Source organism: Alnus glutinosa, chromosome 3, assembly GCF_958979055.1.
Source record: "Alnus glutinosa chromosome 3, dhAlnGlut1.1, whole genome shotgun sequence".
NCBI classification, from domain to species: domain Eukaryota; kingdom Viridiplantae; phylum Streptophyta; class Magnoliopsida; order Fagales; family Betulaceae; genus Alnus; species Alnus glutinosa.
The window spans coordinates 20782226-20798367 of NC_084888.1; the positions used below are offsets into that span (position 1 = coordinate 20782226).

Sequence of the window (16142 nt, forward strand, 5' to 3'; positions counted from 1 at the left end):
TCAACACACGGTTTGCTTTACACGGTTTGCTTTACTGTATGATGGACAACGCACAATAGTATATATATATATTACTGTTGAGCTCTCAAAGGACGTGACACCGATGGGGCTAATCTTCGTTACTTTCTTTGTCTTCTTCTTCTTTCTTTTTTTACTCCATTTTTTTTCTCTTCTTTTTATTGAACTCTACTGCAACTCTCTTTCAAAAATGTCCATAAAACGCCTCACTTCAGAGCTTCCAAAAACACTCTGGTCGACTCAACTACAACAAATGTGAAATATAGCCAAATACGAGCCAACTCAACTACAAAAATATCGGTTTGATTCGGTGCGAAACTCGACTCCCAGAAAATTGTTTCACCTACCGATCGAACCGACGTCGGTAGGCAAAATCTGTACCGCCTACCGGCCGCTGGATGTCGGTAGCGGTTCGGCGTCAACGCGGTGACGGCCGGTGGGTGACAGGCAGCCGATCTGCACAGTGCTAGTCATACATTGTGTAGAAAAACAAAAAATAAAAAACAAAAAATTGGCAAAATAGTGAAGGCTCAACAATCCACACACACTTTAATACCAAACTACAACTCTTATTTGCTTAATTAATACAAAGAGAAACAAAAAGGAACAAGAGAGTGTACCGTTTTCTTTATTATCAATAAATATCAAGGGAATCGCTGGAATACATAATAATAGCTACAAATGCCACAAAGAAAAAAAGAAAAAAGGAAGAGAAGCAAAAAGAGCACTTGGCAACTTGGCTACACATAATAAAGCTAAAAACAACGCTCTCTCATATTCTCCAGAGATCATTACTGCCCACTCAAAATCATCACCGTACCCCTTGAGATTTTTAATTACCGAGTTTCATCTTCAAGGTTGCGGAAACCATCGCTCAGGTCCTCATGTAGCTTCTTGAATTTAGCAACAAGAGCTGCTTCTCCTTCAGCTGGATCCTCAAATTTCTGGGACCTGTCATATGTGTTTATAATCAGCAGCACATTAACACCTGCTTCTCATACATTCTGAATATACGAAATGTCCTCTATTCTTATTATTTAACACCATTATTTTACTTACACTAGACGGTAAAACAGATCTCCCAATCGATGTTTGATAAGGCTGTAGCTTATCTTTTGACCATCCATACCAGCTGCTCTCTCCACCGCCTGCACATTGTCAGCCCTACATTAAACCTAATTGCCAATCTTCAATCAACCATATACAATCTATTGACCATGATTGAATGAGAGTAACATCGGCATTTACAAAGAAATTCAACAAACAAAAATCTACCTGATTGGCCAAATTATAAAAATGGATAATGTTGCGCATCATCCAAACAGACTTGTAGAAAGGGCAGTATTTGTCATATCTGTCGACAGCCATAAAAGATCGTCGCTTTTTATAAGATGAGGTAAAGGCTAACATGTGCTAACATGTCATACTTGAGTAAATATTCAGGACAGATTATAGACAGATAACTAGTAAAGCCAGGACGTACGGAGTAAAAGCATTCTGAGCAAGATAGTCTTCCCTCAAAAGCTTCGCAGTCTCTAGGGTAATCTTGTCTCCTTCAGCTAAAGCATCCTTTCCTACGAGCTGCAAAAACCCGATAGTAACAGGTGTTCAGTGATGCAGCAAGCTTATTTGCAAGATAAGAGCAGCTTTTGACAGCCTCAGTTTATCACATTTGGATGGAGCAAAACAATCACATTATACGAAGAGCTCAGGCTTCACAGCAGCAAATTTTATTGAGAAATCACGAAAATTGTATCCTGAAGAGCATAGGTAATCACAAGGTTGGACACAACGAGCTTTTTTAGCAATTAAAGCATCAACGTAAAGTTCATTCTTGCCAGCAGGCAATGAGCTCCATCTAAATTAAACAAGGTTGTACACAACAGATATTCTGCGAGGTTAGAAGTCCTTGGTTGTATATGTGTAGTATGGTTAAATTGAGTTGATTTGTAAAATTTTTGAGATTCATTTGAAGCCAAAGGCAAAGTGGGCTGCATATGTCTAATCTTTTGCTTCTATTTGCTTAATCACTAGAGAGAGAGAGACAGAGACAGAGACAGAGACAGAGAGATGACATACTTGGACGATTTCATTCAGGTCATCTTCTCTCTGCAACACCTCACGGGCCTTTGTCCTGATGTTAATAAAATCTGGATCAAATTGCTCATAGAAAGACTCCAAAGCCTGAAACATAAGAAAAATTCTAATACATTGATAGGACTAGCAGCATTTTACACAAGGCTATCAGGAATTTTTTATTTATACATGAGAAGAGGAAACAGTTTAACAACCCACCGATGAGTACTTCGAATATGAAATAAGCCAGTTTACAGAAGGAAAATGTTTCCTCTGGGCAAGTTTTTTGTCCAAACCCCAGAAAACCTGCAAAAAATGATAAATCAAATCAACCAAAGTTGTAGATTGACTAAAAGAAATTCAGATTCTTCTGTACAAACAAAACTCATGCATCTGCATGAAGATGAAAGGAGGGAGAAACCCTGCCTACATCAGGCTTGCACATGTCTCAAAAACAACTTGCTACAAAAGTTATAAGTGGAACAACATTTGAACCAATTAATGAAAACTAACTATGTAAGGCTATATTAATGGTCTCAAAATTGTGGATTTGCCACATTTCCAGCTCCAAACTTCAGCAACATGCCTGAAAGAAACTAATATGCGATATGCTGAAACCACATCAAAATCTTTTACCTGGACGATGCTAAGGGTGGCAGACGTCACAGGATCCGAGAAATCACCTCCAGGGGGAGAAACAGCACCAACAATTGTGACACTACCAGTACGTTCTGGACTACCAAGACATTTTACTTTACCTGCACGTTCATAAAATGAGGCCAAACGTGCTGCGAGGTAGGCAGGATATCCACTATCAGCAGGCATTTCTGCCTGTATGAGAAATCAAGATAAACACCATTAAAGTAGGCCAATGAAGTAGAAGGAAATACAATATCCAACCAGAGCTGTGCATAAAATACAATAAAAAAAAATCTCTTAAACCATTTTCACACATTAAATGGCAAAGAAATACTTAAAACTCATATTTATGACCTCCCAGAAAAACAGATATGAAAGTTAGGCTAAAAAGTTAAACCGCTGACATGACGGATACAATCATTTAATTGTAAATTGATGAAAATATACTTCAAATTAGACTAACAATAAGAATATGGACACTGCCTCTCTAAAGGTAAGACTAAAGGATTGAACCGCCTCTCAATCATGAAACTAAGACAAGTAATGTGGGGTAAAAAGGTATAGCTACCTACAGAATGACATTAGAAGTACTGATGTACATCTCAAACCAAAACAAAGCATAACAAATAGAAGATAAAACCTGATTTCACTTGCTCAAAGGATGTTTCAAATCACTCTCCATAACTTGAGAAAGAGCAAGAGAGAGAGACAGAGATTCCAAAAACAAAGTCCATACAATGATCTAAGATTAGTAGTGAACCAACAATTAACACTAATACTACAGGATTAATAAAGCATTATGAACAAGTGCTAAATGAAGCAATGAATTGATTATTTCAAAAAGTCAAGGAACTCCTGTTGTATTGAGTTAAAAATTAATTGACAAAAACTAACCAGCCGCCCAGATATTTCACGCAATGCTTCTGCCCACCGAGATGTTGAATCTGCCATCATGCTAACATTGTAGCCCATATCTCTAAAATATTCTGCTATTGTGATTCCTGATAATTCACAACAATAAGTTGAAAAACTGTCAGAAAAATTCTTTCAGTAAGTAGTTGACTTCCTTTACAAGACCAGCAACAGCGGCCACACTAAACTAACCTTGTGGATATTATTTTTTTCTACTTAGCACATCCATGTTCAAATAAGCACAGTATGGAGATGCAAAAAGAACTTATAAGGACTAAATTTAATGAATCCACTACTAAACTAATAAATACAGAAAGATATAATAATTCAAGAGCAAATAGGACAATGTTCACAAAGCATCTTCCTATCTACAATAGCAATTCAAAAAAAAAGTTGAAGAAAAAATAATGAATACATGCTAGAAATCTATCTTCATGTAAATTGCATGAAATATTGCACCAGAATAATAGAAATAGGACAATGTTCAAACAGCATCTTCCTATCTACAATAGCAATTCAAAACAAAGTTGCAGAAATAATACTGAATACATGCAAGAAATCTATATTCATATAAATTGCATGAAATATTGCACCAGAATAATAGATGACGTGAGGATTATGACATATGTTGCATATACAGATCAAATATGACATTGATACAGACATCAGGTTCATAAATTTCTAAAATTGTAGCACTAGATGACCTTGACAGAACAACTATAACTATAACCCAACGAGAAAGCATTAATATGAGATGCATTTAACATTCATTATGGAGGTCTTTTGAACAAATTATTCAGTGTCAAACCTTAACAAGCAGGACAAAATAGGGTTATGAGGGGCCCAATAGGAATACCTGTATAAATTGAAGCCTCACGAGCAGCCACTGGCATGTTTGAAGTGTTGGCCACAAGTGTCGTACGCTTCATAACAGATTCTTCACGGCCATCAGGCAATGTCATCGTCAATTGAGGAAAGTCCATAAGAACCTGAAAAATTGGTAATGCTGGATTGATAAACTCCAGAACAATAAAAATGATTGATTAACGATCAAAGTAAGGAAATACAGACCTCTGCCATTTCATTTCCTCGTTCCCCACAACCAACATAAACTACAGTATCAGAGTTAGAGTACTGCACATATTAAAAGTACATTAGACAACTCAACAAATGAGGAAACATTTTCAAGCATCAAGAATGAACACAGAGAGCCCCAATAGATTAAAGATAAATGCACCTTAGAAAGAGCTTGACTAATAACGGTTTTTCCACAACCAAAAGCCCCAGGTATGGCACAAGTCCCACCTAGAACTGAGGGGAAAAGGGCATCAAGAACACGCTGAAATGAAACAAACTCATCAGACATGCACAGCTCTCAATAAAAAACTACGGACAAAGAAACTAACATACCTGCCCGGTAAGTAGAGGGGTATCCGCAGCGAGTTTTGATGCAACAGGCCTTGGTGTACGTACAGGCCAAGTCTACATATGGGTGAAGTACAACAAAAGATGCATGAGTTGAATAGTAGAATGAAGCTACAACCAGGAAAGTATAGCGAAAAGAACAATTTAGAAACCTGAAGCATAGTAAATTGCTTTTTGACACCTTGGAACTCAAGCTCTAAGACAGTATCCTGCATATACATTTTGAAAAAGTCAATAAATTGCATGCCTACAGAACAAAGTCAAAACATGGCTTAGGATTGAACTTATTTGTTAAATTATTAAACTCAGATACTCACACTTAAAAAAAAATAATAAAATAAGAGGCCTAACAGAATGTTCAATGCCACCCATCTATCAGATCATACAAGTTGTGGTGTTAGAGCATTCCTAGTAGCCTCATCAAATTTTACTCACCAAAATAGCTAAAAATCAATTTTCTCTATTCTGGTGGGCCACTTTTTTAAAATTCTCCCAGCAGCCTCACTATTTTAACTATTCATAATCACTATTCTATTTAAATAATATTTTTTTCATATTTATTTATTATTTCTCTATATAATATTTTTACAAAAAATCCTTCATATCCATGAAATAAGGACATTATCGTGTGAGAGATGGGAGATGGGAGAAGAAAATGAGAGAAAAAAGAAAAAAAGTGTGCTGATCATGTGAGAGAGAAAGGTGAAACAAAATTTGGTGAGTGGATTGTTGAGTGAAAATGCATCATCTAATTTGGTTAGTAATTTCAGTCATCAAATTTTTTTGGTTAAAATGGTGAGGCTGCTGGGAGTGGTTTTTCAGGATTTTTATTAAATTGGCTCACCAAAATAGCTAAAAAACTATTTTGGTGAGGCTACTAGGAATGCTCTTACAAGTTTGGCATACAGCACAACTGTATTGATCGCTCAAGTTTTATAAAGTTTTATTCCAGGATTTTGTGTTCGTCGGCGTGTGCGCACACGTGTACGTATACTCCTTTACTCTCCTTTGATCAAGTTCAAGACAAAACCAGAAAAAGCCCCTAAAAATACAAATAGATGATTTGAAAAAATATCCTCATATGTAAAGAGATATATTCCAGTATCACAAAAAATACAGCTAAAGAGCAGAATGAATAATAGCCACACTATCACCACAAAACAATTCAGACTAAAATTATCTTGACAATGATGATGGACTAGAAGGTGCACAAGATAGCATGCTAACAAATTAAGACAGACAAACCTTCAATGAATATTGACCAGGTGGTGCAATGAAACTAATTTTTCCCATTGCGTCAGGAGGAAGTGCAACATGATGTTGCATTAGACTGTTCTCAAAGACGGTCTGCATTGGAAATTCATCATTACTAGGGCTTAGAAAAAAAAGGAAATGAACATAGTCATGTACTAATACAAACAGTTCTTTCACAAAACAAAAACTAATTATGGACAACTCACAGCATACAAGTCTCCGTTTGTTAGAAGATCTCCCTCACCTGCCAACAGTGGATGACATTGAATTTTACCATAATCAAACAAAATCAAATCAACAATCATTTCTAACTGCAATTAAACAACCATAATTAGATTTTCATAGATTTACCTAATCTTTTAGGCTGAAACTCCCAAAGTATGTCTTTGTCAAGAGCTGGAACAGAGACTCCACGAGGGATATAGACATCACCAGATATTTTTGCAATAGTTTTCAAAGGCCTCTGTTTCAATTAGAAATACAAATTAAAACAAGGAAAAAATTCTTTGGTGCCTGCAATGGTAAAATTCAAAAGGATTGCTAGGAGAAAGTGCGCTTAAACCAGAAGTAAAATTATAAATTAACAAAGATGTCAGATTAAAGATGCAAATAGAGTTCAGGCAAACCTGAATGCCATCAAAAATATTTCCCAATATTCCAGGTCCCAACTCCACCGATAAAGGCTGTAAAGTATACATCCCATTTGTTAGCTGATGCTTTCAATACAACCATTAGAAAAAGCAGTAAAAATACAAAAAAATAGATTCACCTTATGCGTCCGTAGAACAGGATCATTCACCATCAAGCCAGCTGTCTCCTCATAAACTGAAATAAGAAGAGCCACAAAGTTTCTCATCAATTCTAATGCATTATATATTTTCTGTCAACCATATAATAACTACGGAAAATCGTTAATAATACTATTGATGATGATGATGATGACGACAATGAGAATGATCTTATTAGTTATTACTATGTTTCTTCTTATCATTATTATTGTTCTGTATTAATTTTTTTGGTACGATAAATTAAAACCAAATCTAGCTATCAAAAAAATAATAATTAATTTATTTGGTAGAGGGGCGGATAGACATCATCCCCTCTCCATGAATACATTCATCCAAGGTAGGCAAATTTTAGATCCTATTCTTATTGCCAATGAATGCCTTGATAACAAATTGAGATTTGGAGAATCGGCAGTTATTTATAAAATAGACTTATAAAATGCTAATGATCACGTTAATTGGGATTTTTTTATGCGGGTTTGGGGGGAAGTGGTGCTCTTGGATAACTCATTGTATTTCCTTGGTGTGGTTTTCGGTTTTGGTGAATGACTCTTCTACGAGCTTCTTTAGCACTTTTCAAGGCTTGAGGCAAAGGGATCCCTATCTCGTTTGCTGTTTGTTTTAGTGATGGAGGGGTTGGGTAGGATGATTTCAGCTGTTGTGAGTGGAGGCTTGTTGTCTGGGTTCTCTTCGGAAACAGTGGTTGATATCTCTCATCTTTGTTTGCTGATGACACTTTGATCTTCTGTGCGGCCGACCCATATCAACTTCGCTATATGCGGAGCTTGTTGTTGTTATTAGAAGCTGTGTCGGGTTTGAAGACGAATTTAGCAGAGTCAGAATTGGTTCTAGTGGGATATGTTGATAATGTGGTTGAGCTGGCTTGGATTTTGGGTTGTAGGGGTTTCGTCCCTGCCTTTGAAATATCTTCATCTTCCTTGGGGGGGCTTCCTATAAGGCCAATCATATTTGGGACAGTGTTATCAAGAAGAAAAAACATTGATTAGCTAGTTGAAAACAGTTATATTTGTCTAAGGGTGGTAGGATTACCCCTATCAAGAGCACCCTATCCAACTTACCTACGTATTTCATGTCCCTCTTTCCTCTCCCTTCGAGTGTTTCCGAACGTATTGAGAAACTCCAACGTAATTTCTTACGGGATGGGATAGGCGAAATGTTCAAATACCATCTAGTGAGTTGGCCAAAGGTGTGTATGCCGATCTCTGAAGAAGGATTGGGAATTAGGAATCTTTCAAAGTTCAATCTTGCTCTCTTGAGTAAATGGCTTTGGCGATATGGGCTTGTGAGAGGCTTGGTGGAAAGTAGTGGTGGACTCTAAATATGGAAGTTATTAGGGGTGGTGTTCTAGTGAGCCTATTGGGGAATATGGGGTGTGTTTATAGAAGAATATTAGGAGGGGTTGGGGGAAGTTCTGTAATCACACCAGATTTGAAGTGGGTGATGGTTTCAATTTTAGGTTCAGGCATGATTTGTAGTGTGGGAATATGGCCCTAAAGGATGCCTTTCTGGTTTTATATGGTATTGCTCGTGCAAAGGATACTCCTGTTAAGGATCATATTAAACTTTTTAGAGGTGCCATTCAATGGAACGTAAGCTTTGCTAGAGCAACTCAGGATTAGAAGGTGGATGCCTTTGTCTCGTTCTACAGGTTGTTTGTGGTGGATCCCTTCCAAAAGAAGGTTGTTTGGTGTTAATTCCTTCTATAGTGTCATGGGTTGTCATGATGATTTTCGTTTCCTTTGGAAAAGTGTTTGGAGAGGCCTTTTTTGTGTGGTCGGCGGCCTTAGGAAAAATTCTTACCAAAGACAATCTCAAGAAGCAATACGTCATTGTGGTTGATTGGTGTGTTATATACAAAAAAAAAAAAAAAAAAAAAAAAAAATGGGGAGTATGTGGACCATCTTCTTCTTCATTGTAAGGTTGCTTGTTCCATTTGGAATGTCTTTTCAAACATTTTGAGTTGTCTTGGGTTATGCCTTGACGAGTAGTCAATTTGTTTACTTGTTGGTGGACTGCCGACAATACTCGAAGTGCTATTGTTTGGAAGATGATTCATTTGTGTCTGTTGTGGTATCTTTGGAAGGAAATGAATGATAGGTGTTTTGAAGACCACGAGAGGACTTTTGAAGAGTTGAAATCTTATTTCTTTAACACTTTATATCTTTGAACAGCTGCTTATGTTTCTCCTTTAGTGATTAGTTATTACGATTTCTTACTCTTTTTACCCCTACTTTTAAGGTAGCTTCTCTAGTCTACTCCATGTCTACTTGAAAGCGCCTTACGCTTTTAATGATATTTCAATTAATTATTAAAAAAAAAAAAAAAAAAAAAAAAAAAACGGGGGGGAGGGGGTGGTTTGGGGGGGCGGATAGACATTAATGGTTACCATAGAGCATAAAAAGCAAATGATGAAGCAAGAATGACAATTACAATAGGAAGATCATTATGAGTCGACACAAATGTTAATAATACCTTGGATAGTAGCAGAATCTCCTTCCAACCGGATAATCTCACCAATAAGATTATCATGTCCAACACGGACGAGCTCATACATAGCAGCCCCCGCCATGCCATCTGCGACAACGACTGGGCCGGATACCTGTCAAATAATGTTAGTGCAAAACATAAATATGTATTTTTTAAGTTATCCGAGGCAGTTGTATTACATTTATGCATGATTAGAGAAAGATTCAATATAACTGACAAGCCAATCAAATAACTGCAAACTTAACCAATTACCATAAAAAAAAAAAAAAAAATTGAAGACAGTGAACTAGTAATACCAGCAGTGACAACCAAATCAATTTGAAAACACTAACCATCGTAGATCAACTGGTTTGTGAATGTAAAAACATAGGTATAAAAGCTAAATCTACACATAATATGGAGTTAACAAATTCATTTGGCAATAACACTTTTTATCATAGTTTATATCTTCTTTCAGTCTTCTACTATAATAAATCATTCGATTCCCTGCATAGCTCCCAAAAGAATCTCAAAATTATAAAAAGAAAGAAGAGGTACATGATAACCTAATGCATTACTTGTCTGTAAAGTTATTAGGACCTTTTAGGGTCAGAGAACTAGGTTGACACAGGCAAATGAAAAATAAAAATACAGTGAAGCAGATATAAGACAAACACCGAAGAAGTCACAATGTGTTGAAGTTCACAAAGCTAACATTTTAGATGGTCAGAATACTAAAAATTCAGACAACTGATGACTCCAGAAATCCCCATTGAGAATGTAATCACAGCGCGTAATAGTTTCCAAAAGCATGAAATCCCCATTCAAAGACAATGCAGAAACAACAAAAGGCTCCTAAGCTACATCTAATCTCTAATTCGAATTAATACTTGTCTCAAAGTTCATCCAAATCTCCAGACACCACATGCCAAATATTTCACTTCCCTCCTACTTTTTCTCAGCCACATGATCAGATCTCTCAGAGGCTAACGACTCGATCCGATAATTTTTTTCCCAAAATGATAACAGACAAAAACAATTTGAATAATTCGCATAACTTCTATCCAAAACGATAACACTCTAATAATCAGACCAATCAAGAAATTGTCCGCAGCCGATCCAATCGAACTCAAACTCAAACTCGGCATCCACTTCAGTCACACAAAGTTCGATCGGGGGAAAAAACATAAAATTAAAACGTACGAACCTTACGGACGTATCCGTACTCGCTCTCCTTCTCGGCGTCTTCGAACGTCGTCAACCGAGCTCCGTACACCGCCGGCATTTTTGGCTCTCGGATCAGAATAGCGCACGAATCTGAAGAGCTCGAGTTTCAAGATCTGAGGGACTCAGTCCTAATCGAGGGTTTCGATCGAATTATATACAAAACGACAGAAACTTAAAGAGAGAAAAGGCAGAGGTTGAGAGTGCGAGCGTGAGTTCACGGGAGAGGTGAATTTGTAGGACACGAAAATGCTTCGGGGAGAAGGAGTTATTCGCCGCGGAACTCTGTATTTTAGGCGAATGCATGTGATTTCTCCATCTTGGCGGCGTGGTTATGATTGATGACGTGGCGGAATAAAGGCTGTATTCTTGTCAGAGTGCAGCACAGGTTTTATGAGATCGGTGCACGTTAATTTTTCCCGCCACGTAATAATTGATTTTGCGGAGTGCTTTTGGGAGGGAGAGATTCAGTGCGGAGTAGTGTATTATTTCAGTTGTGGTGCCCGCCAATTGTATATACTGTCACGCACCTGATGTGAAATTTTCTCTCCAAATGAAGGAAGGTGCTGCTCTTCGACAACGCTGTACGGTGCTATCTATTTCTGCTCTGGACTAGTCTTGTCGTCACTGCCGATGCTTGGGGCGTAAAAGTAGTTTCAATCTTCAGAACTGCTGCATATTCTAATTTTTTTAAAAAATTTTAATTCTTAAATATTGTATCACAATCTCATATAATTTATTATTTTAAAAAATAGGTCACAATACATATCATTTAGGAACAAATTTTTGAAACAAATTTTAAAAAGTCTAGCATTTCTCTTTAATCTTATGTTACCAAAAAAAAGAAACAATCCTATGTTCGGTGAGTTAAAAAAAAAAAAAAAAAAAAAGCTAAATTACACTTTGCCCGAACTTATACCCCATTGAAAAATGCTAGTCTTTCTAATTTTTTTTATTTTTTTTTTTAAAGTTGGTTTCCAAGTGATGTAACATTTCTCAAACTAATAGATCTCATGAAATGGTGACATATCACTTAGCAACTAACTTTTATCAAAAAATTCGAAAAGCGTAACATTTTTCTATCCAATTTATTCTTCAACCTCTAATTACCACTCTTAGGGCACGATTGAGTAACCAAATACCCAAATCAACACGCCTCGATAAGCATTGAAATGCCACCATAGGTCGAGATTGCCCACACGTTTTCGGGACAAGCAGCGATGGCCTCGATCGTCGGCAAAGCTTTCTCCTTCAGAGGCATCAACCTAGTGTTGAGAATTCGAAGCAGAGGCTTCAGACCCCCTACTTCGATCACGCACTTCCCGAACTTGTTGTTGGCCGAAGGAAGCATCGACATGGTGGTTGATGCGTTTTATTGGATAGAATTGTTGTTGTAATGGCAAAAGATCGCAGATTTATCATTCCCATCCAGAGGTGAAGCAAGGACTCCAAAACGTTGGTCTTGACCTCACCCCTCCCAGAGAAGATTAGGATGGCCACGCGGCCACCCTCTTCTACCAAGAGGGTCATCCCCTCTCTTTCACCTTTGCATTTTTTTTTTCTTTCATTCTAAAATGGTGCGTTTCAATTAAATAATAGGGTAAAATTGTCACGAAAAAATGCCTCGATGTCACTTTCGGTTCATGTGCAATGTTTTCTATCAATATTAACGGTCAAATCTGACCTAGGGGATAGCTCATAACATTTTGGTAGTTTGTAGGTCCGAGTTATAGTGAGACGTAGTTTAGAGATCGATGTGCAAATGAGGTGTAAGTTTTGGGGATAAAATGTAATTTAGTAAAAAAAAAAAAAAAAAAGCCCATGTTACTTATCTTTTGTTATTGAAACCTAAAGGGAAATCATCCAATTGGAGAATGTATTAATACCTCATCCACAGGATTGAGGTTCCTTGCAATTCAAAAGATCCAACCATTCTGTTTCTAGTTCAATTGATCGAACATTTCCTAGGACCATCCCTGAATCATTTATTCACATGATTTTTATTTTTTATTTTTCCATTTTCTTTCCCTTCTGATTTTTCCACTCAACCAAAATCACATACCTTCTCCTTTTTAGGATGTCAAAGTTTGGAGATAAGTACCGGTAGAACTAGAGTGGTACCAGTATACTCCATTACACTGCTAGCACTACTAGCACTGTGTGCTATAAGAATGCAAATATTTACTCTTTCTCTCTCCTCACAAATATCACATTAGATGATCACATGAAAGGCAACACAAAACAAGACAGCGGTCAGTGGGAGAATAGAGCAGCTCAACCCCATTCAATATTTCAACTAATTAAGTCTTTAGCTCTCCAAGAATGTAAGGGCCTATTTGTTTGCTGTTTTTTAAACAGATTTTCAGTTCCCAAAACAAAAAATCATGTTTATCATTGTTCATAGACGTTTGGTTACATGTTGAAAATAAATAATGATTTCTAAATTACTAAGTGTGTGTTCGTGTGCAACAAAAAGATCTTAAATGCTTAAAAAAAAAAAAAAAAAAAAAAAAAAAAAAAAAAAAAAAAGATAAGATAGTTGTTGACGAAGTGGAAACTCTGCGAAGAGAAAAACCACTCCAGGACAGCCAAACCTAGGATATCCACTATACCGAAGACAAAGCTAGTTTCAAGACACTCATAATAACATACCTCTGATACAGTAGTCATACATTTAACTTTGACACAAAGCCCATCGTGAACGCTTCCTAACCAAGTCTCCTACTTGAAGGGGTCTTCAATGGAATCATTTATCTTAGGGCCGACCCCTAAGATAGACTTCACACGAAACAAAGAGCACACACCGGCAACGGTTAGAGTGCTAGTAGATCTTCAATTCTCCATAAACACCCTCTCTAAGCACTGTGGAATTCTATACTGAATTCTTACAAATTACAAGCCTAGAGCCATCTATTTATAGGCTTACAGAAAACCTAATTCTGCTCAAAATCGGACTCTGGCAAGTAGCGTCCAGACGATAACTTACCCTCGTCCAGGCGGTCTTCTGCGACCACCTTTTCAGAATAGCGCAATTCTTTCCAAAACAGAACCATGTCCGGATGGCTTGGCCGAGCGTCCAGACGATCTTCACTGTCACTCCTTTCCGCGTCTGTAAAGGAAACCTGGAATGAAAATCGAAATTCACTTCTAAAATAAGACAAGTGTGTGTAAAGTGTGCAACAAAAATAAAAATGCGGAAAGTAAACAACACACAGATTTTTGTTGACGAAGTGGAAACTCAATTAAGAGAAAAACCACTCCGAGGCAGCCAAACCCAGGAATTCCACTATTCAGAAGACAAAGCTAGATACAAGATAGTAACACTCACATTAACCCGATGCAGTGGTCGTACCTTGTTCTTTGACGTGTAACCCAACATGAATGCTTCCCAACCAGGTCTCCTACCTGAAGGGGTCTTCAATGGAATCCCTTACCTTAGGGCCAACCCCTAAGATGGACTTCAGATGTAGCGCAGCACACTTGTGACGGCTTCAGAGGGATCTTGAACTTCTCTGAGCTCTTGCGGAATTCAATACCGAATTCTTGCAGTTCTCAATGCCCAGGGGCCTATATTTATAGGCGGAGGTGCAGAATGGGCGACTGCTGTGATATGTACGGACGCCGTCCGGACAGTGAACTTGAGCCGTCCGGACGGACAATTGTGCAATAGGATTTTCCGAAAATTTCTCTAAAAATCTTTCCTGTTTAAGAGCCGCGTTCGGACGGTGAGACACTAACGTCCGGACGGTCGCACGTCCGCTACAAGTAATTTCCATATAAGGCTTCGCGCGTCCGGACCAAGGAGGATGAACGTCCAGACGACAATTCTTCAACACGCAATTTTCATATCAGTTATGCGCGTGTTTGGACCATGAAGGGCAGGCGTCCGGATGGTTGAAGTCGAATCGGCAATTTCCATATTAGTTGCACGCACGTCTGGACCGTGATATTTGAATTGCAATTCTTGCCTTATGAAGACGTGCGTCCGGGCGGGACACCAACATCGTCCGGACGGATGTATCGATCTTCCTTTATTCTGAACTTGGAAAGAATCTGAAGCTGGTCGATCACTGAAGGTCATCTGGACGGGCTGCTGAGACTTCCGGATGGCTGGAACGGTTGATAGATGGGCGTCCGGACGGGATGGCTCGATTGTCCGGATGGCTGACAGGGAACTTGAATTCTTTTGACTTGCAGGCAGAATCTTCTGACATCACTCTGAATAGTGGAATCCCTGTTTACAGCATCTTTTACATATAAGTGTTTTTGTCCATACACAGAATGAGGCCAATAAAACTAACAAACTCCCCATTTGGCCATTCTGGGACAAAAAACACTTGACCGGTTTGGAAATACATTCCCGGTCCAAATTGAAAATTACTCCCCCTTTTTGTCACAAAGGGACAAAGGGTAAAACAGAGTAATAAAATTCAAATATAATAAAATAAAAAATTACTCCCCCTAACGGTCTCAGAAGGACCCGGGTAAACAGAGTAATATAGATCCAAGTGTTTAACAGAACAACATAAAAATAAACCAAAAAGTCTAAAAAAGAAACAACAAGTAAAATAAAACATAGGGAAACTCAAACATCCTCTGCCATAGGTGTAGTCATGGGAGCCTGACGTGCAGTTCTGGGAGCTGCAGCCTCATCATCACTGCTATCCGGACGATGGGCTGCTGAATCTTCATCTTGGGCTCTCCAGTAATGATGATGCCGGACTGATGAATGATCTGAGTGAGCAGGCAGCCAAATGGGAGACCGGTATGATGCTCATCACGAGCCTCCAACATCACAGTCATAATATGCTTGCACAGGCAGAATGGCATACACAAACTGGGCCTTCTTCAGAGTCAGATCACTGCGCCTGGCAACTGGCCATAGGTTGTGTTGCACTATCTTGGCCAGTAAGCGATGAGAGGGAGACAATGCGCCGATCCAAATGGTGGTAGCACGCTCTTCTCCCTGTGGAACGGCATGGAAGAACTCTCGAAGCTCATCTAGGGAGGGAGGTAGCACCACCTCATTGTATGGACTGGTGGGTAAATCAAGAACAGGTACCCCAGTGAAGTGACTGATGATCTGGGGATCAATAGTGATAATGTGGCCATCAACAGTGGACTGTAGTACCACCCCACAGTCATCATCCTGAACCACCTCCATGTTGGCATAGAACAGCCTGACCAGCCTGGTGAGAACAATGCAGGCACAAGTGTAGAGGTAGCCCCAGTGATAGGTCTAGATAGTCTCATAGATACTATCCAATGGAGGCACCATGATGTCGGCACGGACCACGTTCCGCTCAGCGAGGACATTGCGGT

General features: G+C 38.5%; 1 protein-coding gene across 1 annotated transcript; it reads right to left on the reverse strand.

Moving 5' to 3' along the window:
• Positions 1-621: 621 nt before the first annotated feature.
• LOC133863561 (V-type proton ATPase catalytic subunit A) lies at positions 622-11037 on the reverse strand. Its single transcript, XM_062299551.1, has 20 exons — positions 10804-11037; positions 9603-9729; positions 7094-7149; positions 6951-7007; positions 6676-6787; positions 6531-6568; positions 6316-6417; positions 5223-5279; positions 5056-5127; positions 4883-4984; positions 4717-4779; positions 4502-4634; positions 3628-3734; positions 2731-2925; positions 2314-2400; positions 2098-2202; positions 1502-1599; positions 1294-1372; positions 1078-1166; positions 622-969 (listed from the first exon to the last, which is right to left on the reverse strand). The coding sequence occupies exons 1-20, from the start codon at positions 10879-10881 to the stop codon at positions 855-857; spliced, it is 1872 nt and encodes a 623-aa protein (XP_062155535.1). The 5' UTR covers positions 10882-11037; the 3' UTR covers positions 622-854.
• Positions 11038-16142: the final 5105 nt, after the last annotated feature.

Coding starts and splice junctions, on each gene's coding strand:
- LOC133863561 (XM_062299551.1), bottom strand. CDS start 10,881: ATGCCGGCGGTGTACGGAGCTCGGTTGACGACGTTCGAAGACGCCGAG. Junction 4,635..4,716: donor GAGGAAATGAAATGGCAGAG/GTCTGTATTTCC, acceptor CCAATTTTTCAG/GTTCTTATGGACTTTCCTCA. Junction 3,735..4,501: donor TGAGGCTTCAATTTATACAG/GTATTCCTATTG, acceptor GTGAATTATCAG/GAATCACAATAGCAGAATAT.